General features: G+C 37.1%; 3 protein-coding genes across 4 annotated transcripts; all 3 read left to right on the forward strand.

Annotated features, from left to right (window-relative positions):
* Positions 1-1,527: 1,527 nt before the first annotated feature.
* LOC137713230 (putative protein phosphatase 2C 68) lies at positions 1,528-5,172 on the forward strand. 2 transcript variants are annotated; one of them, XM_068452509.2, is made up of 5 exons: positions 1,528-2,208; positions 3,007-3,371; positions 4,121-4,357; positions 4,466-4,772; positions 4,877-5,172. In XM_068452509.2, exons 1-4 carry the CDS (start codon positions 1,908-1,910, stop codon positions 4,727-4,729), a joined length of 1,167 nt encoding a protein of 388 aa, XP_068308610.2. In that variant the 5' UTR covers positions 1,528-1,907; the 3' UTR covers positions 4,730-4,772; positions 4,877-5,172. The 2 variants fall into 2 exon arrangements, with proteins under 2 accessions (XP_068308610.2, XP_068308611.2); XM_068452510.2 differs by having other exon boundaries at positions 1,534-2,208; positions 4,996-5,172.
* Positions 5,173-7,007: 1,835 nt separating this feature from the next.
* On the forward strand, positions 7,008-7,634 carry LOC137712114 (early nodulin-like protein 6). The gene has a single exon (XM_068451257.2). The coding sequence runs from the start codon at positions 7,008-7,010 to the stop codon at positions 7,632-7,634; it is 627 nt and encodes a 208-aa protein (XP_068307358.2).
* Positions 7,635-25,306: 17,672 nt separating this feature from the next.
* On the forward strand, positions 25,307-25,933 carry LOC137712112 (blue copper protein-like). Its single transcript, XM_068451255.2, has one exon. It carries the CDS (start codon positions 25,307-25,309, stop codon positions 25,931-25,933), a length of 627 nt encoding a protein of 208 aa, XP_068307356.2.
* The last annotated feature ends 584 nt before the right edge of the window (positions 25,934-26,517 follow it).

Below are 26,517 nucleotides of genomic sequence, written 5' to 3' on the forward strand. Positions count from 1 at the left end.
CTTTAGTTTGACATAAATATTCATGATAAAAATTAAGGCTACAAATACATATAAAGTAATTGTTTTCGTTAAGGAAGTTTTGTTTTGACAAAGCAATATTGATTGCTTTAATTCCAACTTAGAATTTGGGTGTAAGGAGGCGTTATACTGCTCCAACTAACTAGCGTAATTTTGTTTGGTTATATAAGCATTATATCTTGAGCTACTAGCCCTCTTAGACCTACCCCAACCTTTGAAGTAAAACTCAAATTTTAGGTTATAAACTCACCCAACTTGCTCCAAACCCTTGATGCAAAAATGAGTTTTGGGTTAAAACTCATTTTTTTTGGGCACTTTTCGACCAGGATTTAGCAAGGGTTAGTGGGTTAGCCCACTAGTGCGAGTAGACGCGCCCACTAGAAACCAAGCCACGACAAATTTGACGTGCCTAACACCCCAACTCTCAAGGAGCTGGCAATGCGGGGGTCCAAGGCACATAGGTGTATCATTCACCAGTCCGAGCCCAACGACTCTTTCCTTCATCAAACAGTTGTGGTTAATTGGACGTTGGTTGATCCAACGGTTCAAATTTAATTTATTTAATTTTTAATTTTATATTTATATATTCATTAAATCCAATTGCTGAGATCTAATATGATAAAATCTAACGTTAAAAAAAACATAACAATCCAAATTTAAATCTAACGATTAAAATACTTAAAAGAATTATTTCTAGTGTTCCATGAATTTCATGGTGTCAATTTAGTATTTTTCAATATTCATCGGAAACTAAATATTTTTAAGTTAAAATGTTCATAAAATTAAATGAGGATAATCTACATATTTTTTTTTTATAAAAAAAGCTTAAATTCATTTTTAATAATCTCGGGCTAAAAATTTAATTCAGGTTGGGAACAGAAAAATTGCCTCTGAGTTAAAACATAAATTTTCTAGGTTAAAAAGTTTATGTTTTAACCCAAAAGTTGGAGATGGTCGGAGTATGATTTTCTCCCATCCTAATCTCTCTCCCCTTCCATCTCCTCCTATTTGAACAGTTACAGTTAAATCGCGTCAATGTTTTTTGTTCATTTTTTAATAGCTAGAAGAAAACAAAAAATAATCTGTGAGAAGATGGGAGGAAAAAGGATGTAAATAGAAGAGAAGAAAATCTTACTCCGAGATGATCTTAGCTCCTTATAAAATACTTTTATTTTCACAGTTACATTTAATTCATATTAAAATTACAAAAATGATGTCATCATCACTAAAAAGCCTTCGATCATTTTTTTAATTTACATTTTTTGAAATTGTTCACGAATTAAATAAAACGAGAAATTTAGAGAAAAAGACAATTTGGTGATAGTGACATGTATAAAGTGAGAGGTGAGACCCCACAAAAGAAAATATTTTGAATTCTTAAAAAAAGAAAAAAGAAAAAAAAGAAACAAAAACAATTTGAAAACAATGTTTTGCCAAATCCGCTTTCGTCATCACACCAGTGACATTTCCGTCAATTTACAAACACCATTTCGAAAAAACAAAGAAGAATAGAGCGCTTCTCACACGCTTTCTTTCGTCAACTTTCCCCTTCCCTTCCACGCAGTCCTTGTTGCTCTGCAAAACCTCTCTCTCCCTCTCTCTCCCTCTCTCTCTCTCTCTCCCTCCTCTTTCTCTCTCTAAACGCACAGAGAGAAGGACAGAGGAAGACTCAGAAAAACCCACAGACCCCTTGAACCTTTTGTCTCAAAAATCACAACTCCTTTTGGATTTTGCCAATCCTCCAAAATCTTCCCAAATTTTGAAACTTCATTCAAAAACAAGCGACCCCAAATCTTTAATTTTCTCAACGAGCACCTGAAATCCACGAAAGGATTGTCGGATTACAGAGGAAAGTAGCAGTTGTCGGGGTTGTTGTTGGGAAATGAGGGATGTTTTCGTGGCTGACAAGGATAGCGTGTACGTGTTGGAAGCCATTGCAGAGATATGCCCGTATGAACAAGGATGAGGTGGACGACTCGTCGTTGGAGGACCCTTTGCTGTGGTGCAGAAGCCTCGACAGGCACAGCTATGGAGAATTCTCGTTCGCTGTCGTGCAGGCCAATGAAGTTATTGAGGATCACAGCCAGGTGGAGACCGGCCGAGACGCCACCTTTGTTGGTGTTTATGACGGACACGGTGGACCTGATGCTTCTCGCTTCATTAATGACCATCTCTTTCTTAATCTCATGAGTGAGTGAGCCAGAGCCCCTATTTTCTTGGTTTTTGGATTCTTTTCGTTTCTTGGGTTTTTATTTTCCTGTTTTGATTTGAGCGATATTCTAATTTAATCTAAACTGCGGGGATTTGAGCTTTTGTGGTGAGCCGAGCACACTGCTTTAGTCAACTTTGCGGGTAGCGTCTGCTTTTTCTTGGGATTGTTGGAGTTGTGTGTTTTGATGGATTGTTTGGGATTTGTGTTTTTTTGAAAGGTGTTGTCTTTGATGTTGTTGTTTCTTTTAAACTTAAATGTGAATTGTATGTTTGTTTGATGGTCAATTGGTTTAAAGCAGAGTCTTGGATTTTTCTCTACTGGGTAAATTTTTGTCAGTCGAGTTTGTCTTGATGATGCTGAAATATACACAGCGCTGTTATTTGAAAGGTTTAATTTATTTATGCTAAAAAAAAAAAATCAGAAGAGAGAATCGGAGGTTGAGTTATGTTTATCTTTTTTGTTCTGCATAGTTCGATTAGAGTTGAATGTACAATTCTGTGAAATTTGAAATTTTTGTTTCTTTGATGCATTGTCTTTTCCCTTCCACCCTGGAGTCAAGGGCCCTTCTTTATATGCCAATAGAGAGCCTTTTAGCTATATGTGATTGGGGAAGTGGAAGAGGAGGATAGTTTAAGAACATGGGCGCTTGCCGTGCTTCTGTTGCAATACTGCTTATTTTTCGTATTCTATGCTTCCCCCTCCATTTGCAGTTGTTCTGTACACCATGTACTTTTGGATTTTTCAAATTGCAACTTATTTAAATGTTTTTGTTACAGGACATGCTCGAGAAAAGGGAACCATATCTGAAGATATCCTTAGAAGTGCCTTTTCTTCGACGGAGGATGGGTTCCTTACTCTTGTGCGTAGGACTTGTGGAATAAAGCCATTAATGGCAGCAATTGGGTCTTGTTGTCTGGTTGGAGTTATCTGGAGGGGAACATTGTTTGTTGCTAATCTAGGAGACTCTCGAGCAGTAATTGGTTCTATAGGTAGATCGAATAAGATAGCTGCTGAACAGCTAAATAGGGAGCACAATGCAAGCATGGAGGAGGTTAGACAAGAACTCAGGTCCTTGCATCCAGATGATTCACATATTGTTGTTATGAAGCATGGCGTTTGGCGTATCAAAGGCATCATACAGGTTTACTCACTTTCCGTCTCTCTTTAACTGACATGCTTGGTTTTGTCACGTCACGTTGTTTGTTGCATATATAATTATATGTGTGTATATATATATAAATATGCATGATCCCTTTTTTTCTTTATCTGTTTTTGCCTGCTGTCGTCGATTTTTGGATAGAATTATAGTTTATAAAGCTATTGCATACTTGTGTAATTACATATGTTTTACTTTTTTGTATTGTCCTGGTACCTACTTTCTAAATCTGGTCTTATTTCTAGTTTTTGGATATATTTTCTGTACTTTTCTCAACTTCCTTCTGTTAATGATACCCACTTTCTATAACGAGTCAGTTTGTGATTTCTGACTTACGAATTCTGTAATCACCTTAACATAAATGTCCAGAATGCTTAAGGATTGCTTTAGTATCTGCACATGCCCCCGTCAAGATGCGTGTCTGTTAGCAAACACAACTGCATACATTTCTTTCATTACTTTTCGGTCTGAGTAGAATCAGTGTTTGTAGTTGCATCAGTCATGTATGTCGTAGATGCTGCAGGACTAGGTTTTTGTGTTGTATTTCTTCATTACACGCATGTTTAACATTTTCACTCCCCCACAGTAGCGGTTGCTTAAAATCAACTGGTATGCACATTCAGCATTCAGTTCCTGTGTTAGGTACTAACTACAAATTTTATTTGCCAGTTAGATAACATCGTTGACAAGTTATTAGTAATTACTTAAATTTCTCTTTACTTGCTTGCTGTCAGGTGTCTAGATCTATCGGTGATGCATACTTAAAGAGGCCAGAATTTTCTCTTGATCCTACGTTTCCGAGATTTCACCTACCTGAGCCCCTTGGCCGGCCTGTGCTAACAGCAGAACCATCTGTATGTGCTAGGGTTCTACAGCCCAATGATAAATTTGTAATATTTGCATCCGATGGGCTATGGGAGCACATGACAAATCAGGAAGCTGTGGAGATTGTACATAATAATCCTCGAGCAGTATGTTTTTGTTTTTTTTCCTTCTAATACCTCTTTCGTCTTTTTGTTTTTTGCTTTTATTATCAAGATCCCAATCGTTTTTTCTTCTGTTGTTTTAAAAAATGTCAGGGAATTGCAAAAAGGCTTCTCAAAACAGCTTTGAGCGAGGCAGCTAGGAAAAGGGAGATGAGATATGACGACCTTAAGAAGGTTGGAAAGGGAGTTAGGCGGTTCTTTCACGATGACATTACGATTGTTGTCATTTTTATAGATCACGATTTACTGGGGAAGAACCAACCCGCGCCTGATCTTTCCATAAGAGGGTTCATTGACACTGTTGGACCGTCGAGTTTTAACATGTTCAAGGACGGATATGATGTGAAGTCAGTATAACACCCCGTAACTCGATTGGCTGGGTCCGGTTTTAAGAAACCAGGTTCAGCAAGTTTTATTCTCCAACGTTTTTCTAACATTGGGTTGTTTTCTTCCAGTTTTTCTTTTATATAAACTGATTTGTTTCCATAAAACTATGCACCCTAGGCAAAGCTATGGACAAGCTTCAGATTTTTTTTGAGGTTCATAAGTTGGAGTCTATATACACCCGAAAGCTGTGCAATGTGTTTCGATTTAATAAACCTGTTCTTTTTACGCCTTTTCAGTTACTGTAAGCGTTTTAAGAATGTGAAGTCAGTGAAGTACTGCAACGCTTGTTCGCCCTGTTTGATGGTTGTATCTTTATGAACAAGTTGCTGGAAAACCAATGGTGTAAATTTGAAATGCGGAATTCTGGAGCTATATTGTTTTGTAATGCAGACCATTACTTTGAAATCTTTCAATTTGTTGTGTTCTTGTTTGCTTTATCAGAAAGAATGATTACTTGGGTTGCAAGTGAAGACATCTTCATCGCATGCTTTGTTGTCTACCATTATTCGGTAAACCTATCACTTTCAGATTTCCTCAAAATTAATTGTAATAACAACTACACCCACCATGGTTCTGTTGGCGGCTCAAAGTTGGTGACTCGAGGCCTCACTAGTGGGATAAATGTTTCTCTACCCGGTGTCACTACCCCTCTTTGTATCTCTCTTGTCACAAAGAGAGGGCTAGTGAGGCAGCAATGCTTTTATCGACAATCAAGCACAAAGTCAATAAGTCTTGTCTTTAGCCATGTCATAAATAAGACAGCATCAAAGATTCCAAATGCTAATGAGAAATTGGATTCTTTTATTGCACTAAATTTGCATCATGGAATTCAAAGGCCTAAGTTTGATTCTCGCTTCTTCATTGTGATTTATAATAAAATAAAAGCTTATTAGACGAAATGCCTCCTGAAGCTATCATTAAGTCTCAGTTTATCCTCTGAAACATGTTTTGTCTTACTTTGTCCCCTGAAATTGATGTTTTCAACTTTTTTGTCTCACTTTACCCACTTCCGCTATTGGACTATTAAATTTAAGGGTATTTTTGATATTTCAGTTTTTACACATTTATTTACCTCTAGTCGCCATACTAAACAAGTCTTGATTTTATTTTTGACAACTCTAAAAAAATAAATTATTCAATCAATAGAAAAATTTCGAGCAACAAAATCATTGTATCAACCAAAATAAGGGTTACATTTGTTTAAAGTCATTTCACTTGCAAGACATCAATGTATTGGCTTGAAACTTTGCAATTGAAAAATATTCATTACAACAAAATCATTATACCATTAAGCTATCCTATCCAAAATACTTCCCAAACCAAAAAAAAATCATTTAAAGCAAATGTGCACAGTTTGAAACAAAAAAATTCACATTGTTGAGCACTGATTCCACTAGGCATATGAGCTTGTTCAAACTGTGCACATTTGCTTTAATTGATTTTTTGTTTTTTGGTTTGGGAAGTATTTTGGATAGGATAGCTTAATGGTATAATAATTTTGTTGTAATGAATAGTTTTCAATTGCAAAGTTTTGAGCCAATACGTGGATGTCTTGCAAGTGAAATGACTACACGAACAAATGTAACCCTTATTTTGGTTAATACAATGATTTTGTTGCTCGGAATTTTTCTATTGATTAAATAATTTATTCTAAAAAATGCCCAAAATTTATGCATTTGAATTAGAGTTGTCAAAAATAAAAAATTGAGACTTGTTTAGTGCGTAGACTAGAAATAAATAAATGTGTAAATATTGAAATGTCTAAAATACCCTTAAATTTAACAATTCATTAATGGAAGTGGGTAACTTAAGACAAAAGAGTTGAAAATGTCAGTTTAAGAGGATATAGAACTGAAACTCAATGACAGTTTCAGAGAGCATTTTGATTAATAAGCCTAAAATAAAATGTTTCATCATACATGGAAACAAGCAGAAGTTGGAAGCAAAAGCAGCGGACAAAACGGCAGAAAATTCGAATTCGATTATTAGTTAAGCTTAAAATTGGAGTTCGATTATTAGTTAAGCTTGGGCAATATTATTCCTATATAGAATTCCTACTACTTGTCTGATTTTATGAACCGTTTTCCAACCGGATTTGGGAAACATTTTCCGTTTGGGACACTAACTATATCTATCTATCTATATATACGCATGCCCACGCATTATTGCCTTTCATCTAAATTTCATTCATTCACTCGCTTTGCTTTCTGCTTTCCTAATTGCTTGTTTATTGTTTACTGTTTTAGTCATGGCTCTAAGAAACACTGTTGCCGTGAGTTTGATCATCATGATGATTTTCTGTGGTGCTTGTTCCGCTACTGTTTACATGGTTGGCGGCGATTTAGAAGGGTGGACTGACATTGGCGCAGTTGATTACAACGAGTGGGCTTCATTGAAAAAATTCTATGTGGGCGACGAGTTCATATTTAATTACAAACATGAATATGACTTTGTGATGATAGTCACTCAAGCAGATTATGACTATTGTATTCCATCACTTCCCCTATCTCATTACGGTACCTTTACCGCCTTAACTTTTGATAAACCCGGCACCTACTATGTTATTTGTGGTGAACCTGGTCACTGTAAAGCCGGCCAAAAGATTAAAATCAAGATCAATGCCCTCGAAATAGAAGATCCAGTAGTTAGTCCAAGCCCCTCTCCTTCTCCATCCTCACCATCAGGTTCTCCTTCTAATGCTAAAGCAATGTCACCAAGCTCAAAAATCACACGACCGCTCCCGGTTCTTAATCTTGTGATGGTCGGTGCGGCTGCTACCGCGCTTCTTATGTTGGTGGCTTGGGTTTCGCATTTTATCTACCGCCGTTTAAATGAATCGATGTTCCAAGCCGAAAAGAGTTCCCAAGTTGTTTAAATGTATTCTTTATTTTATTCGGATTGAATGTAAACGAATTCGTACTTTCATTAGTTTTAGTTGTATATACACTCTGGTTCAACTTACATATATGAAAAGATTTCTTTTATATGCAATTGTTAGAAAATGTGATTCGAAAGATTATGGGCTGTAAGATGTATATGCAGTATACGTAAAGCAGTGAAGAAAAATTCAAACAAGTTGGAAATGATATACTGAAAGATATATTGCAAAAATGTCACTAATCGCATAATTAGGAATGATGAAAATGCCATGATATAATATTCTTTGTATGCTTTTATGCTTAAAGATCTTCATGTAATCTGAGTTATCTTTGTGTCAATCGGTTATGTTCGCACATAGATAGATGAAACGATATGACTGTTCGTTGACACTGCATAGGCACATGCATATCCCTACAAGTAAGATTTTACTTATGTTAGGCATATCATGGAGATCCATCTAAAATCCATGTTTGACGTTGACTCTTTCTAGAAGAGAATTGTTTGTTACCAAGTGAAATTTTCTAGTTTAAAAATTTGTATCATCTACGATAAGTGCAGAACGGCCATTGTGGTGTATTGGGTTTAGATTGGATGTTAGATGTGGTTTTGCCAACTCGTAGCAGTTCTTGGAAAAGTTCCTTTTGCAGAAAGGAATTTCATCTATATAATTGATGCTGTGAATCCCTATTAGGCAGATGCGCGAAGGCTTCAAGGCCATAGTGAACTATCTCAAAGTTTTAAGTGAGTTAATATGACCTTTGAGTTGTACAAGATAGTTCCGTATGAATGGAAACTATGTCTAATGGAAACCACAAAACTGGGTTTGCCATAAATCGTGAATGGTCAAGACTAAAAGCCAAGTCCTTTGAGAATAATAAGACACCAAAAGTCTGGGGGTCTTTTGTAAATTTGCAGAAAGACGTGATGTTGCTTATTTAGTAAGCAATGGCAACCAATGAGTGTGTTTTATCAATGGTTACTCATGGTAAGAAAGTTTTTGTGATAACAAAAGAAGATACTGTATTCAAATTAAATATTTGAACTCATTTTAGATGAGTTATTATCGTCTTGAAAAGACGATGACAGGATTAAAAGTGTAGGGATCTTTTTGAAAGAAATGACAAGACACTAAAAGTGTGGGAGCATTTTGCAAAATGCATTAGACCCAATATGGCTTTATAATAAGCAAGCGTGGGCTTGGATATTTTCATGTTAGTCACTTATAAAACCAAAGCCAATTCCCTTGAGATGAATTAGACGTTGGAAGTTTGGGATTACCTTGCAATGATAAGAGTTTTGCTTTCTCTTGTTACTAGTCATAGCGAGGAAGAGTTAAATGAAATTTAAGATTAACATTCCTTGGCGGGGATTCTAGTCCCATGATAATTTAAAAGCTCAGATGATAGAGTGTGAAAGCCTGTAAAATCTTTTCCTGTAACAGCTTAGTGAGGCGTGAATGCCTAAGAAGAAAGATAAAAGGCTATCTTAGTTGTTTCTTACTTCTTAAATTACAAAACATGATCAATTTAACGATAACGTTAAAGATTAATCACAACTATCGAAGAATTGTGGGGTAACTTATCTATTTTGAAATATGAGATTTACTTAAGAAGAATGGAAATGTAATTTGCTAATTGAATGAGACAATCAAGATGTCATTTCTTATAATGAGTAATTGTTTAGTACAAGGTTAGAGACCTTCTTACAAATACCTTAAATGTGGGGAAGTCTACTTCCTAGTGTTAGCAAATTATTGAAAATATCCTAAGTAACATTGGAAAATAACTACTCTCATATGAAATAAAATTTCATAAGATGGATTGTGCACAACATTAGAGATAGTCAACCTAAATGTACCAAATATTAAAGGTTTGACTAGAGAGTAAGTTGATCATTAAGGGGAATGAGGCTAAAGCCAACATAATTAATGAATCAGTCGGGCAGAAACCTAACTTAGTTGATTGGAGATCCCATGGTCTAAGTTCAATGGGCAAACTGGTTGGGCATGATTCAAAGAAGTTAACACACTATATACCTCATTCCTATGATGAAAGAAGTTGTCTGCAGAAGTTTTAGGGTGTATATTTATACTTAATGACAATGATATCTCATAAATAAGAGGAATAAATTATACTATTTTTAATCAGTGGTCACCTATGTGAGAGTAGAAGAGGGTCGCTTTTATGAGAATGAGATGACTAAATTCTCTAAAGCTCTCATAAATCCGAGATTTGTTCAGGACCCATATGAACACAACCGTATGAACCGTAATATATTAAGATAAGAGATATCTATCCCTTATTATCTTAATTTACTGTTGCGGTGAATAGTTCAAGATCTTCCACATCTACTACATCACCAAGTAAACCCAATAAGTATTCATTAGGGTAGGTTCAAGTCCAAAAAACATCTCTCCCGATGTATCTACCTGTACTCTCAAATTCTTCTAATTTTTCATTCATGTGGGGGATTGTTGGAAATTATATATTATAATATTTAATTAAAAAAAATTATGAATGAAAAATAAGAGTTAGTTAAGTGTTAAAAGTCATGTATCAAAGGGTGCTGCAAGGGGAGTCATCCCTTTTAGTAATGTATCTATTAAAGGGTATTACTTAATTACCTAAAACCTAAAAGATACATCTTTTCGGCAAACAGTATATTGGGTTCTATAAATACTCAAGAACTATTGTCTTTAAAAAATAGAATTAAGAAAAGAGTTTTCTCCAATGTTTTAGTCAAAATCTGGGTTGTGTATTGAGAGTACGAAATATATAAAGTTCACCAGAGTCTTAAGATTGAAGTGCATTGACTTTGGATTGTAGAGTGTTGAATTCTGGGTGACAGACATCTATCGAACTATAAGCACAAGAGTAGGGGCAAAATTCTGTCTTTAGGACATTGTATTTATGCAAGCCTCAATCTCCAAGTTTTTTAGTCTTTCTTACTTTTTCTCTAGTTGTTTATATTAATCTTGTATAGATGTTGTGCTTTTTCTTTATGAGTATTATTATTAGAATTCTTTTATATTTCTCATATTTTTTTTAATATTGCTCCTACATAAAGATTATTCTGATTACATATATATCGATTTAATTTTTATTACGAGATAAGCTATGAGGCATGTACAACAACAAAAAGAGGAGTGAAGGGTATTTTTGATTTCAACCAAACCAAATCAGTAACAAAGCACTAGTAACGAAAATATTGAATCTTAATCATAATTTGCTTGCCTCCATGCTCATGTCCCGCCATAACACAGAGAAATCGACCTGAATCGAATTCGAAAATGAATACAAAAGGAAATTCTGTAACTGCTTAAATAGAAGAAGCCTTTTTATAATACAAAATCTGTTGGTGCTACTTGGAGCCAAGTCTGTAATCTCTTTGCTCATCCTATCAACAATTCCAGGGAACATAGTGGAGCCTCCACTGAGGACAATATTTCCATACAGATCCTTCCTAATATCAACACCACACTTCATGATAAAAAAAATAAAAAAAAAACATTTGAATTTTTAACCCTTCCGATAAATGAACGGTTTGTCGGCTTCAAATGCAAAGAACTGTCCTTCTTTATGGTCACAGATACTGTCTAGGATAAAAAAGGGCTCCAAATTTGCACGACTGGATCAACCTTGTTGCCCATATATTTGCTCAGTTTACAACTGTACTTAAAATTGCAAAAACTTGTGAAAATAAAAAACGAATAAATGACAAAGAAAAACTCAGGTAAAAATACGTAAATAGGGTATGGAGTTTTATACGAAATGTCTCCACTCAATTAGTAGTGGAACCAGTACTCAGCATAAATTGTATTTTATTTTGTAAGATTTCTGTCATGAGACTTTACATTCTTCAACAAGTAATCCCCTTAAGATTATATCCACAGTTTGATAAACTGAAACAGATACATTGCGTATATCTGTTGCATACTTGAATGATTCCAAAAAGCACGGTTGAATTTGGAACCCGGATAACAGATAGCTCGAAATTCAAGTTCGTGAAACACCGTTGTACTCTAAAAGCCATGCAGAACAACAAGGAGTTCGTCATCTACAAGAATAGGACTCTCCATCCTCCATAAGAATATAAAGAGTGAGAAGAAAAAGAAATTTTGGTTATGAACTTATGGTAGGATCAATACATAAAACAAAAAGCACACCATATTACAAACTTTCTCATGCATTTTTAATTGCAGAAACTTGTAAAATAAGTAAACAGGGTGTGGAGTACGAAATGTCTCCACTTAACTAGTAGCGGAACCAGTCAGCATAAATTGTATTTTATTTTGTAAGATTTCCGACGTGAGACTTTACATTCGTCAACGAGTCATCCCCTTAAGGGTACATCTACATTTTGATAAACTGAAACAGATCCATTAGTTATATCTGTTGCATGCTTAGATGATTTCAAAAAGCACGGTTGAATTTGGAACCGGGTAACAAATAGCTCGAAATTCATGTTCATGAAACACCGTTGTACTCTAAAAGCCAAGCCGAACAACAAAGAGTTCGTCGTCTACAAGAATAGGACTCTCCATCCTCCATAAGAATATAAAGAGTGAGAAGAAAAAAAACTTTTTGTTATGAACTTATGGTAGGATCAATACATCAAACCAAAAGCACACCGTATTACAAACTTTCTCATGCATTTTTAAGAGCATGCATGTGCTCTACTAATACATATAGTACTGCAGTACACTACTATAACATTATGCAGTGCAGCTAAAGACATCAACGCTGTATGAACTATACGCGATTAATTTGATCGCTATCTGGCTGCACAGGCGCCTGCACAACCTGTGTCGCCACCTTTCTCCGGCAGCTCAACCCTCTCCCGATTTTCGAAGCTACTCTTACCACCAACTTTACAAGACTGGACACTATCTTAACGTTGACCTGGCCTCGTTTTGGAGGAAGCCTAGATAAAGCCATTAGTGTGGAGTTGAAGTAACACAAGAAGTTAGGTAAGAACAGAAATTAAGAACCAATGTTTTGTTTCCAAGTACAAAGAAAATGGGAATGGGACAGCTTTTTAATGTTGGTGTGGGAGTATAAAATGTCATAAGACGTCGATAATAGCAGGGGGTTGATTCTTACAATCGGTCAAATAGCCGTTGTTACAGTTGATGCCAAACAAGTGAAAAATAAGGGTTTGGAAGTTTGGATTAAAAAAACAGTTGACCAAATGTAAGGATACAGACAGTTGGGATGCGAGTGGTGATCTTGTTGGCACAAGGTGCCTTAGTCAAGCCTTGAGTAGGCTAATAGTCTCTTGTAAAAATGGTGATTTTTTCCAGGCATGTCATTGCTGGCCAAGATCAATAGACTGTTTATTTTTAAGTTGTTAATAAGTCATTTGCTTGCGCCACAAGAAACTGCCCTTCTCTCAAAGTATTGTTATTTTGAAGGGGTTAAATCTATACTTAGGCTCTTTTCTATGCCTTGAAGAAAAATACTTTATAATTTTATCGTGTTAAATACCAAAGAACAAGGATCACGGACGGATCAAAGGAGACCTTTAACCAGTCAACAATCTTTGAGTAAAGGGAAATGCACAAAAAATAAAGCACAGTACATAAACAAAGGAATATACTAGCAAATGTTCAAGAACATTAATAACATGAGTAATAAACAAAGCATAATGACAATAACAAGAAAATAAATGACAAATACAAGCCATCATGCAAGTTTTCAACCTATTCGAGCAAGTTCGTGCAGTTGCGGGCCATGTATTATTGAAGGGGTTCTACAAAGGGAATCGATACTACAAAAGGGAAGTAGCAGAAACCTTCATTAGAAATAATTGGAGAACACCACACATCAGAATGTAAAAGTTGTAAAGGAAATTGAGAAACAGACTCGGACACATTGAAAGGTAACCTAGTGAAGGGGATAAGCTATAAGATGAGGCATATACAACAACAAAAAGAGTAGTGAAGGGGATTTTTTTATTTCAACCAAACTAAATCAGTAACAAAAAAAATGAATATTAATCATAATTTGCTCGCCTCCATGCTCGTGTCCCGTCATAACACAGAGGAGTTGACATGAATCGAATTTGAAAATGAATACAAAAGGAAATTCCACAACTGCTTAAATAGAAGAAGCCTTTCTGTAATACAAAATTTGTTGGTGCTACTTAGAGCCAAGGCTGTAATAACTTTGCTCATCCTATCAGCAATTCCAGGGAAAATAGTGGAGCCTCCACTGAGTACAATATTTCCATACAGATTCTTCCTAATATCAACCCCACACTTCTTGATAATAGAAAAAATATTTGAGTTTTTAACCATTCTGTTAAAATGAACGGTTTGTACAACGGCTTCAACTGCAAAGAATTGTCATTCTTTATGGTCACAGATACCGTCTAGGATAAAAAAAAAAAAAAAAAAAGGGCTTCAAATTTGCACAATTGGATCAACCTTGTTGCCCATATATTTGCTCAGTTTACAACTGTACTTAAAATTGCAGAAACTTGTGAAAATAAAAAACGTATAAATGACAAAGAAAACTCAGGTAAAAATATGTAAACAAGGTGTGGAGTTTTATACAAAATGTCTCCACTCAATTAGTAGAGGAACCAGTACTCAGCATAAATTGTTTTTTTTTTTTTTTTGTTGGTCGAAAGCATAAATTGTATTTTATTTTGTAAGATTTCCATCGCGAGACTTTACATCTTCAACGAGTCATCCCCTTAAGACTATATCCACAGTTTGATAAACTGAAACAGATACATTAGGTATATATGTTGCATACTTGAATGATTCCAAAAAGAACGGTTGAATTTGGAACCCGGATAACAGATAGCTCAAAATTCATATTCGTGAAACACCGTTGTACTCTAAAAGCCATGTAGAACAACAAAGAGTTCATCGTCCACAAGAATAGGACTCTCCATCCTCCATAAGAATATAAAGAGTGAGAAGAAAAAGAAATTTTGGTTATGAACTTATGGTTGATAGATTATATGATGGAATGGACGACTAGGATAGTGCCATGTGTTTTTAGATTAGTGAAGTGGTGTTATAAGGTGTAAACTATAAATACCTAAGTGTAATTATCACAATACACAGTTAATGAAATATCAGAGCATTTTTCATAGATTTTTCTCTCTCTAACTTCTCTCTCATCTTTCGAGATTACTTAGAGTGTAAGATTGCTTGTAGAGTTGACATGGTATCAGAGTCGACCATGGCCACCGCCGTCGGTTGAAGATCCTTGTGCTTCCGCTACCTATGTTCTTTGGTTGTGATGTCGTTGTTCCTGTTCGTTGGTGATTTCTATCGGTGATTAAGTTTTCTCTTTGCAGTCGATGGTTGAAACCCTAACCAATTTGTGGATTTTTTGTCAAAGTTGATGCTTGCTGTGACTTGCTTTCGTCACTCCAAGTTTTGTTGATTGCGAGGTGTTTTCTTTCTACATCTTGTCTATTTGTTGATTACTTGCTTAGAGCTGTTGATTCTTCGATTGCTTCGCACTCCATCAATTTGATTTTTACAATGGTGAATCCTACTTTGTTGGTGCTAACTCAATCATCGATTTCGTCCTTAATTCCAAGTGTGGGGAACACTGTAACTGTGAAATTAGATGACACCAATTATGTTACTTGGAATTTTCAAATGGACTTGTTGGAAGGAAATGGAATTATGGGTTTCATTGATGGCAGTATTCCATGTCCAGAGAAATTTGGTGAGACTGATTCTGAAGATGGGATTGTGGATACGGTTCCAACGATTTCTGATGCATACAAAGTATGGAAAATTCATGACAAGGCTTTGATGACTCTTCTTGCTGCAACCTTGTCTTCCTCTGTATTATCCTGTATAATTGGCTGTCAAAGCTCTAAAAAGATGTGGATTAATTTACGTCAGCGGTTTGCTAGTACCAATCGTACTAGTATTGTTCAAATGAAGATTGATCTACAGAATATTAAAAAATGACCTGAAACCATTGATCAATACTTGCAGTGCATCAAAGATTTCAGGGATCAATTGGTTGCAGTTAGTGTTACTATATCAGATGAGGATATTGTCATTGTTGCATTGAGAGGACTTCCATCTGAATACAATACCATTAAGGCTATTATAAGGGGCAGAGAGAATTTGGTATCTTTGACTAAATTGCGCTCTTAGTTGAAGGTTGAAGAATCTACTCTAGATGAAGCTATCAAACAAGTTCCATTAATGACTGCAATGTTGGCACATGGGTCTAGTTTGGTGTATGAATTAGGTTCTGCTTCTGGATCATCTGTTAGGCCTCATTCTAGCTTTACTCAGTATCCAATGCAGTCTATGCCATTCCTATCACCTATGCAGTCTATGCCTTTTATGCAAAATCTGTCACCCCTGCAACCTATGCAATCCATGCAAAACCTGTCAGCTTTTTCATATCCTCAGATGTTTCCTGCACCAGTTGCTTATGCTACTCAACATACCTCTGGTTCCTATAACAATTTTTGAGGCAATAATTATAAATCCAAAGGGAAAGGGAAGAAATTTTACTCTAATTCTCAAACTCCTCTCTAGTCACAATTTGGGTTAGCTGGGTCTCATTTTGTGTCCTTCTCAAATATGTCAAATATGTGATCAAAAGGGTCATTCTGCTTCGAACTATTTTCAATGGGGTTGTCAAATCTGCAACAGGGTTGGCCATACTGCTGCCATTTGCTTTGATCGGAAAAATGCTTCTACTCAGTGTTCATCACAGTCTTATAACTATCCTCAATACTATCAGTCTTCTGTGATGCCTTCTTCTCAACCGTTTACTTCTCCACAAACCTATGCATCACATCCACAACAACCTAGGACTTCTTATCAGCATCCATCACCACTTGTTGTTATGAATGCTAGAACTGTGGCATCTTCTTCAGCACCTCAACAAGAGTTTTGGTTGGTCGATTCTGGTGCTACCAATCACATGACCTCTAATCTCTCAAATTTACAAGAAGCGGTTCCCTATCCATTATCTGAGACTGTTACTGGCGCTGGTGGTAAAGGTTTAGTCATTGCAAATATTGGCAATTCTTGTATTTCTACATCACAACATAAGTTTCATCTTAAATCTATGTTGCATGTGCCTCAATTATCACAACACTTATGTTTAATGTATCAGTTATGTCGAGATAACAAATGTCGCTATATTGTTGATGAATTTTCCATTTGTATACAGGACAAGGTCACAGGGCAAATCCTCTACAAATGACTGACTAACAATGTTGTATATCCTCTTCTCGTTTTCAAACCCTTAAGGTTCATTTCTTTTCCAGCTTCCTTCCCTGCTGCTTTTCTTGGTCAGAAAGTTTCTTTGGAGTTGTGGCATTCTAGATTAGGTCATCCAACTAATCTCGTTGTGTCAACTACTTTAAATAAATGTAATGTGTCTGTACTTAGTACTTCACCATCCAAAATCTGTGTTGCATGTTTGCAAGGAAAGTTCACTAAACTACCTAGTGTTGCTTCAAAATTTTTTGTTCCTTTTGAAGTCATTCACATATATGTTTGGGGTCCATCACCTAATATGTCTATAGAAGGATTTAAGTACTATGTATCCTTCATAGATGAATGTACGAGGTACATTTGGATTTTTCCATTGATGAATAAAGTAGCTGTTTTTCATACATTTGTTCAATTCTTGGCTTTCATATCCAATATATTTGATGCCAAGGTTAAAATATTCCAAAGTGATGGGGTTGGGGAATACATCAGTCATCAATTTCAAAGTTTTTTAAAAGACAATGGTATTGTTCATCAAAAGTCTTGTCCATATACCCCTGAACAAAATGGGTTGGTTGAGAGAAAGAATAGACATATTATAGAAACTGCCATCACTCTTTTTCAACAAGCTTTTCTTCCTTCTCAGTTTTGGTTCCATGCTTGTGCCACTGCAACTTTTCTTATTAATAGGATGCCAACTGCTATATTGCACGTGAACTCGCCATTTGAAGTTTTATACAAATCCTCACCTACACTTCATTATCTCAGAGTGTTTGGGTATGCTTGCTATCCATCTATGAAACCATATAGATCCATTAAGTTGGAAACCAAAACTACTGAGTGCTTGTTCTTGGGTATGCATCTTAGTATAAAGGATACATATGTTATGATATCCACACCCATAAACTCATTGTGTCAAGACATGTAATGTTTGATGAACAAAAGTTTCCTGGATTTTCTGTTGCATCTCAGCCCACTTCACCTAAAACTAAACAATCTTCTTTAGTTGGTCATCCTACCAAATTTACTCCCATTACTTCTATTCCAATTCCTTATTCTATTGTAGGTCCATTTTTCATTGCTCCTGGTTCCCATGTTACTCAGTCCAGTCCTTCATCAACTCAACAATGTGACCTTGTCTGTTCTTCATTAAATGGTTCTATCACTTGTGATTTAGTTGTTTTTGCAATAAGGGAGTCTTTGGTTCATTCAGTGATACATACTGAGGACAATCCAGATGTTACTACTTCTCAGGTTACTGATCTTCAATTTGTGATTCTTCACTGTCATCCAATGCAGACTAGGTCTAAGTCTGGCATTTACAAAAGAAAGCTTATATTGCCTAATAGTGCACTGATTCAGTGTCTCTCCAAGAACCATCTACTTTTCAAGATGTTTCTAAGTCTGTGCAGTGGCAAGCTGCTATGAAGGAAGAAATGAATGCTCTTTTACAACATCATACATGGAAACTTGTTCTTTTACTTGCAAACAAAAATTGTGTTGGATGTAAGTGGATTTATAAACTCAAGAAAAATTCAGATAGGTCAGTGGCACGATATGAGGCTCAATTGGTAGCCAAAGGTTTTTCTCAAGAAGCCGGTTTGGACTATTATGAGACCTTTAGTCCAGTTGTGAAACATACTACAGTTCGGTTGATTTTAGCATTGGTTGCTTCTTTTGGTTGGAAACTCAAGCAATTAGATGTCAAGAATGCTTTCTTGCATGGATTTCTTGATGAAGAGGTATATATGTCTCAGCCTCAGGGTTTTGTTGACCAAATGCATCTTGATTATGTTTGCAAGCTCGAAAGGTCTTTGTATGGTCTCAAACAAGCTCCAAGGGCTTGGAATGAGAGATTTTCTAAGTTTCTTCTTTGGTTAGGATTCAAGACATCCTATGCAGATCCATCTTTCTTTGTCAAGTCTACTGGTAACTTCATTGTTGTTCTTCTTCTTTACGTGGATGGTATCATGTTAACTGGTGATAATGATGTAACTGTTCAATCTGTGATATCCCAGTTGACCAAAGAGTTTAATATGAAAGATCTTGGTATTTTACATTTCTTTCTTGGGTTACAAATTGAATATCAGGCAAAGGGTCTTTTTGTTCATCAACATAAGTATGTGAAGGAGTTGTTACAGAAGGCTCATATGGACGATTGCAAACCATGTCTTACTCCATGCCATCCTAATTAGAAGCTTTTGAATCATGGCAGTCCTCCTATTTCAGCTACAACTTACAAAAGTCTTGTAGGTGCTCTGCAATACCTCACGTTTACTAGGCCCAATATAGCCTTCTCAATGAACCAAGTTTGTCAATTTATGCACCAACCTCTTGAATCACACTTCACTGTAGTTAAACGTATACTGAGATATCTTAAGGGTTCTATGGATTTCGGTTTATGTTTTACACCTGGTTCCCTTCATTTAAAAGCATACACTGATGTTGATTGGCCCAGTGATCCTAATGATCGAAGATCAACCACTGGTTTTGTGGTGTTTATTGGTTCAAATCCTATTTCTTGGAGTTCCAAGAAACAACATACTGTGAACAGGTTTTCTACTGAAGCAGAGTATAGGGCTATGGCCACTACTATTGCAGAAGTGGTATTGATTCAACAATTGCTTCACGATCTTCACTTGTCACAGTCTGATGTTCCCTTACTACATTATGATAATATTTTTGCTATGGCGCTTACTACTAATCCCTTTTTCCATTCCAAATCAAAACACATTGAAATTAACTGTCACTTTGTATGTGAAAGAGTACAACAAGGTACAATATTGTTGCAGTTTGTCAATTCCAGTGATCAATATGCTGATATGTTTACCAAAGTGTTGTGTTCTCCGCAGTTTCATTTTAATTGTTCCAATCTCATACTTGGTTGCTCCCAGCATGTGATTGAGGGAGGATGATAGATTATATGATGGAATGGACGACTAAGATAGTGCCATATGTTTTTAGATTAGTGAAGTGGTGTTATAAGGTTAAACTATAAATACCTGAGTGTAATTATCATAATACACAGTTAATGAAATATTAGTGCATTTTTTCATAGATCTCTCTCTCTCTAACTTCTCTCTCATCTCTCGAGATTACTTAGAGTGTAAGATTGCTTGTAGAGTTGACAATGGTAGGATCAATACATAAAAACAAAAGCACACCGTATTACAAACTTTCTCATGCATTTTTAAGTGCCTCATGTGCTCTACTAATACATATTTTGTTGTACCGGACTATCTCGAACTGGACTAGCTTTAAGGACTAAGTTGGACTGGCTTAGACTAGACTAAGCTAAACTAAATTAGTGAAGTGTTTGGTGCAGTGTCGGACTAAGAGGCAGGATAATGAAAAAAATATTATCCGAATTTTGGTCTCAAAAACATATCCGAATAATGAATTGGATACAAAACAGAAGCAAACTGGATGATATGAAGAAATGTCGAGCTAACAGTAATCGTAAATGAAATTGCAGAAATTGGAAATCGAAATATACCCATTTTGCTAAAAAAATTGCAGAAATTGCTAAACGCCAACAACACAATAAGAGCAATTTACACAAATCATAACACCAAATTCACAGATAAATTGGTTAAAAAAAAAAAAAAAAAAGATTTCCAAGACAACAGCACAAATTCCAATCACCATTAGCAGAAATTGCAAATCTTGTGAGGGTTAGAGCAAGTACCAAAGAGAAAAACCGAAATCGTAAGGTAAAAAAATAAAAAATTGGGGACCTTCACATCTGTGAAATACAAAATCTATGATTTCGTAAACATCAACAATTATCTGCAAGACTGTGACTTGAGTTTCAGTGGTCGGTGGGATGGTCTGGTGAGCTCTTCAAGTAAGATGAGCACGCGAGATGAGTCGATTAGCCGACGCTACAGGGAGTGGTGGCTAAAGTTGAATGGGTCAAGCAAATGAGGACGCGAGAAATGAGTCGATCAGACGATGACGCGGCGGAGAGTGGTGGCTGACGCCGGGGGGGGGGGGGTGGGGTTAAGCAAAAGAAGACACAATAGAGGAGTCGATCAGACGATGCCTAGAGAAATGAGGCTAGCACATAAGGACAAGAGAGAGCACGGTCTTAGCAATCTCATAGGTTTCGGGGGGACTCGCTAAGGCCGGCTAGCGAGGCCTATTATCACATCCTGGCCCGGGCCTCCACCACATCCCAAGCTCGACTCACCGTAGCACGATATTGTCTGTTTTGAGCCTTGACCACGCCCTCACGGTTTTGTTTCTGGGAACTTACACGAGAACTTCCTAGTAGGTCACCCATCCTAGGATTGCTCTTGCGCGAAGTCGCTTAACTTCGGAGTTCCAATGGAACCCGAAGCCAGTGACCTTCCAAAAGGCCTTGTGCTAGGTAGAGATGAGAATATACATGTAAGGCTTACAAGATCCACACCCCTGGGCGATGCGGAATGTCACAATCTACCCCCTTAGGGGACTGATGACCTCGTCGGCACACTTTCGGCCAGGGATTGACTATGATACCAAATTGTCACATCTCGGCCCGGGCTCCACCACATTCTGAGCTTGACTCTGCTGTAGCACGATATTGTCCGTTTTTGGCCCCGGCCACGCCCTCATAGGAGAACTTCCCAGTGGGTCACCCATCCTATGATTGTTCCAGCCCAAACTCGCTTAACTTCAGAGTTCCAATGGAATCCTAAGCCAGTGAGCTCCCAAAATGCCTTGTACTAGGTAGAGATGGGAATGTACATATAAGGCTTACATGATCCACTCCCCTGGGCAATGTGGGATGTCACAATCCACCTTCCTTAGGGGCCCGACGTCATCGTTGGCACACTTCCAGCTAGGGATTGGCTCTGACACCAAATTGTCACATCCCGGCCCGAGCTCGACTCCGCTGTAACACGATATTGTCCATTTTAGGCCCCGACCACACCCTCATGGTTTTGTTTCTGGGAATTCACACAAGAACTTCCCAGTGGGTCACCCATCTTGGGAATGATCTCGCTCAAACTCACTCCGAAGCTATTGAGTTCCCAAAAGGCCTCGTGCTATATGGAGGTGGGCATCTACATTTGAGGCATAGAGGATCCACTCCCCTGGGTGATGTGGGATTTAATAATCTACCCCTCTTAGGGGCCCGACGTCATCTTCGGCACACTTTCGGCCAAGGATTGGCTCTGATACCAAATTGTCACATCCCAAGCTCGACTTCACCGTAGCACGATATTGTCCGCTTTGGGCCCCGACCATGCCCTCATGGTTTTGTTTTTGGGAACTCACACGAGAACTTCCTAGTGGGTCACCCATCCTGAGATTGCTCTCGCGCGAACTCACTTAACTTCGGAGTCCCTATGGAACCCGAAGTTAGTGAGCTCCCAAAAGGCCTTGTGCTAGGTCGATATGGGAATATACATATAAGGCTTATAGGATCCACTCTTCTGGGCGATGTGGGATTTAACAATCCACCCCCTTAGGGGCCCGACGTCATCGTCGGCACACTTCGGACCAAGGATTGGCTCTAATACCAAATTGTCACATCCCGGCCCAGGCCCCCACCACATCCTGGGCTCGACTCCACCGTAACACAATATTGTTCGCTTTGGGCCCCAACCACGCCCTCACGGTTTTGTTTCTAGGAACTCACACGAGAACTTCCTAGTGGGTCACCCATCTTGGGATTGCTCTAGCCCAAACTTGCTTAACATCAGAGTTCCGATGGAATTCGAAGCCAGCCCAAAAGGCCTCGTGCTAGGTAAAGATGGGAATATAGATATAAGGCTTACAAGATCCAAAAGGCCTCGGGACCCAAAGCGAATAATATAATGTTATGGTGAAGTCGAGCTCGGAATGTGGTGGGGGCCTGGGCCGGGATATGACACCTATAGTCCATGAGGATGAAAGCTAATCTCATTAAAACTAGTCCCTTCTGACAACAAACACAAGATTTCACTAAGTTTTAGTGTAGTGTAGTCTAGTGAAACTTAATGAAGGTAAACAAACACACTCATAGTACTGCAGTACACTACTATAACATTATGAGGCTAAAAACATCAATGCTCGTATGAAATGTACGTGATTAATTTGATTGCTATCCGGCTGCATAGGTGCTTGCACAACCTGCATCGCCAACCTTTCTACGACGGCTCAACCCTCTCTCTACTTTCGAAGCTGCTCTTACCACCATCTTCACAAGACTGGACACTATCTTAACTTTGACCTGGCTTCTCTTTTGGAGGAAGTCTAGATAGAGCCATTGGTGTGGACTTGGAGTAACACAAGAAGTTAGGTAAGAACAAAAATTAAGAACCAATGTTTTGTTTCCAAGTACGAAGAAAATGGGAATGAGATAGCTTTTTAATGTTGGTGTGGGAGCAGAGTATAAAATGTCATAGGACGTCGATAATAACAGGGGTTTGACTCTTACAATCGGTTAAATATTCGTTGTTACGGTTGATGCCAAGCAAGTGAAAAATAAGGATTTGGAACTTCAAATTAAAAAACTATTGACCAAAATGGAATTAAGGATACAGACTGTTAAGATGCAGGACTCTCACACAACCTCCCCCAGAATGCAAGTGGTGAATATAAGATATTTCTGAAATCATAAGAACAACAAGACATTAGGATCACGAATGCAATAATAAAATCGACATGAAAAGGAAATAAACTTATCTATAGAAAAGGAAGACATGATGCTAGGGTTCCAGGAAGGGTCTTCTCCACTCAAGTAGTCGTAAGGTCCTTTGCTAGTGAATAGGGTTTAGCACGAAACAAGGATAATTACTGTGAGTGCAGGAACCTCCTAATATACTGATAATTATCCATGTAATCCGGCCTATCAACTAATTACATGGGATATTCCATATCAATTAGGGTATCATAATAGTCCTAAATGGTAACGAATTCTTTGTCAACTAATTAAGGTTTTCATGATTAATTGCACTAAATAAGGACTCCTAAACCTAACAAATAAGGCTCCATAATTTTCTCAACTATTAACTCGGATTGACCAAGTTACTTGTATGTCAAGAAACGACGAGTATATGTCCTTTGACACTCACAACTTATAGTGAACTCTCGTTAACACAAGGTGCCTTAGCCAAGCCTTGAGTAGGCTCATAGGCTCTTTTGTAAAAATAGTGTATTTGCCCAGTCGTGCCACTACTGGCTAAGACCAATAAGTTTTTTTTTTTTTAAATTGTTAATAAGCCATTTGCTTGTGCCACAAGAAACTGGCCTTCTTTTCTATGTCTTGAAGATAAGGACTTTATTATTTTCTCACGTTAAATACCAAAGAACAAGGATCACAAACTCATCAGAGGAAACTTTGAACCAGTCAGCAATCTTTGAGTAAAGGGAAGATACAGAAAAATAAAGCACAATACATAAACAAAGGAATATTCTAGCAAATGTTTAAGAAACATTAATAACATGAGTAATAAACAAAGCACAATGTCAATAACAAGAAAATAAATGACAAATACAAGCCATCAGGCAAGTTTTCAACTTATTCGGGCAAGTTTCCAAGCCTGTCGAGCAAGTTCGTGCAGTTGTGAGCCATGTATTATTGAAGGGGTCCTCGCCACCAACTTGTTTAATTATGGCTCAAACACAAACAGTTACAGATAGTTAAAAAATGAAATAAAAACTAATGAAAATGATTTTAAAACTTTGAATTTCAACTAAACACCATCTAACAACTATATTTAATAATAAGGACAAGAGAAGAAAACAAAACCAAAAAAAAAAAAAAAACCCCTAATGAAAGTGCGTATGTCTCACTCCCTTTTTCTACATGCCTATTTATATTGTGGGCAGATACTGGAGTGCTCATTGGGCGTATAGACTAGGTATTGGGAGTGGTAGTGAATTTGAACCACATTATTGCTAGCACAGTGTCAGACTTAGCCCACTCACATACCCCCTTAACGTAGATAATATCGTTTGTTAAAAAAAAAATATTGTCTAATAAATTTGAACAAGTTATTAAATCTTTTGCTACAATTAGTACAAACAGGATAAATTCCTCTTCTTTTTCTCAAATGCTAATGAGAAATTTGAATCTTTTTAAGCACTAAATTTGCATCATGCAACCCAAGGGCCCGAGTTTGATTCTCACTTCTTCATTGTGATTTATAATATAATAAAATGTTTCATTATACATGGAAACAAGCAGAAGTTGGAAGCAAAACCAGCCGACAAAACGACAGAAAATTGGAATTCGATTATTAATTAAGCTTGGGCAATATTATTCCTAAATAGAATTCCTACTACTCGTCTGATTTTATAGACCGTTTTCCAACTGGATTTGGGAAACATTTTCCATTTGGGACACTAACTATATCTATCTATCTATCTATATATACGCATGCTCACGCATTATTGCCTTTCATCTAAATTTCATTCATTCATTCTCTTTGCTTTTTGCTTTCCAAATTGCTTGTTTATTATTTACTGTTTTAGTCATGGCTCTAAAAAACACTGTTGCCGTGAGTTTCATCATCATGATGATTTTCTTTGGTGCTTGTTCCGCTACCGTTTATACGGTTGGCGGCGATTTGGAAGGATGGACTGACAGTGGCGCGGTTGATTACAACAAGTGGGCTTCATCGAAAAAGTTCTATGTGGGCGACGAGTTCATATTTAATTACAAACATGAATATGATTTTGTGATGATAGTCGCTCAAGCAGATTATGACTATTGCATTCCATCACTTCCTCTATCTCATTACGGTACCTTCACCGCCTTAACTTTTGATATACCCGGCACCTACTATGTTATTTGCGGTGAACCTGGTCACTGCAAAGCCGGCCAAAAGATTAAAATCAAGATCAATGCCCTCGAAATAGAAGATCCAGTGGTTAGTCCAAGCCCCTCTCCTTCTCCATCCGCGCCATCAGGTTCTCCTTCTAATGCCAAAGCAATGTCGCCAAGCTCAAAAATCACACGACAGCTCCCGGTTCTTAATCTTGTGATGGTCGGTGGGGCTGCTACCGCGCTTCTTATGTTGGTGGCTTGGGCTTCGCATTTTATCTACCGCCGTTTAAATGCATCCATGTTCCAAACCGAGAAGAGCTCCCAAGTAGTTTAATGTATTCTTTATTTTATTCGGATCGATTGTATATGAATTTTTACTTTCAGTCGTTTCAGTTGTTTTCAACATACACTGCGGTTCATCTTTACATATATGAAAAGATTATTTAGATTACATATATTTATTTGATTTTTTTCATGAGAAAAGCTATAAGATGAGAGATGTAGAACAACAAAAAGAGTTGTGAAGGGGATTTTTGACTTCAACCAAACCAAATCAGTAACAAAGAACTAGTAACGAAAAAAATTGAATCTTAATCATAATTTGCTCGCCTCCATGCTCATGTCCCGTCATAACACAGAGAAATCGACATGAATCGAATTCAAAAATGAAAACAAAAGGAAATTCCATAACTGCTTAAATAGAAGAAGCGTTTCTGTAGTACAAAATCTGTTGGTGCTACATGGAGCCAAGGCTGTAATCTCTTTGCTCATCCTATCAGCAATTCCAGGGAACATAGTGGAGCCTCCACTGAGGACAATATTTCCATACAGATGCTTCCTAATATCAACACCACACTTCATGATATAAAAAAAAAAATTTGAGTTTTTAACCCTTCTGACAAAATGGACGGTTTATCG

The sequence above is a fragment of the Pyrus communis genome, chromosome 14 (genome assembly GCF_041283825.1).
Source record: "Pyrus communis isolate YQ-2024b chromosome 14, ASM4128382v1, whole genome shotgun sequence".
NCBI classification, from domain to species: Eukaryota; Viridiplantae; Streptophyta; class Magnoliopsida; order Rosales; family Rosaceae; genus Pyrus; species Pyrus communis.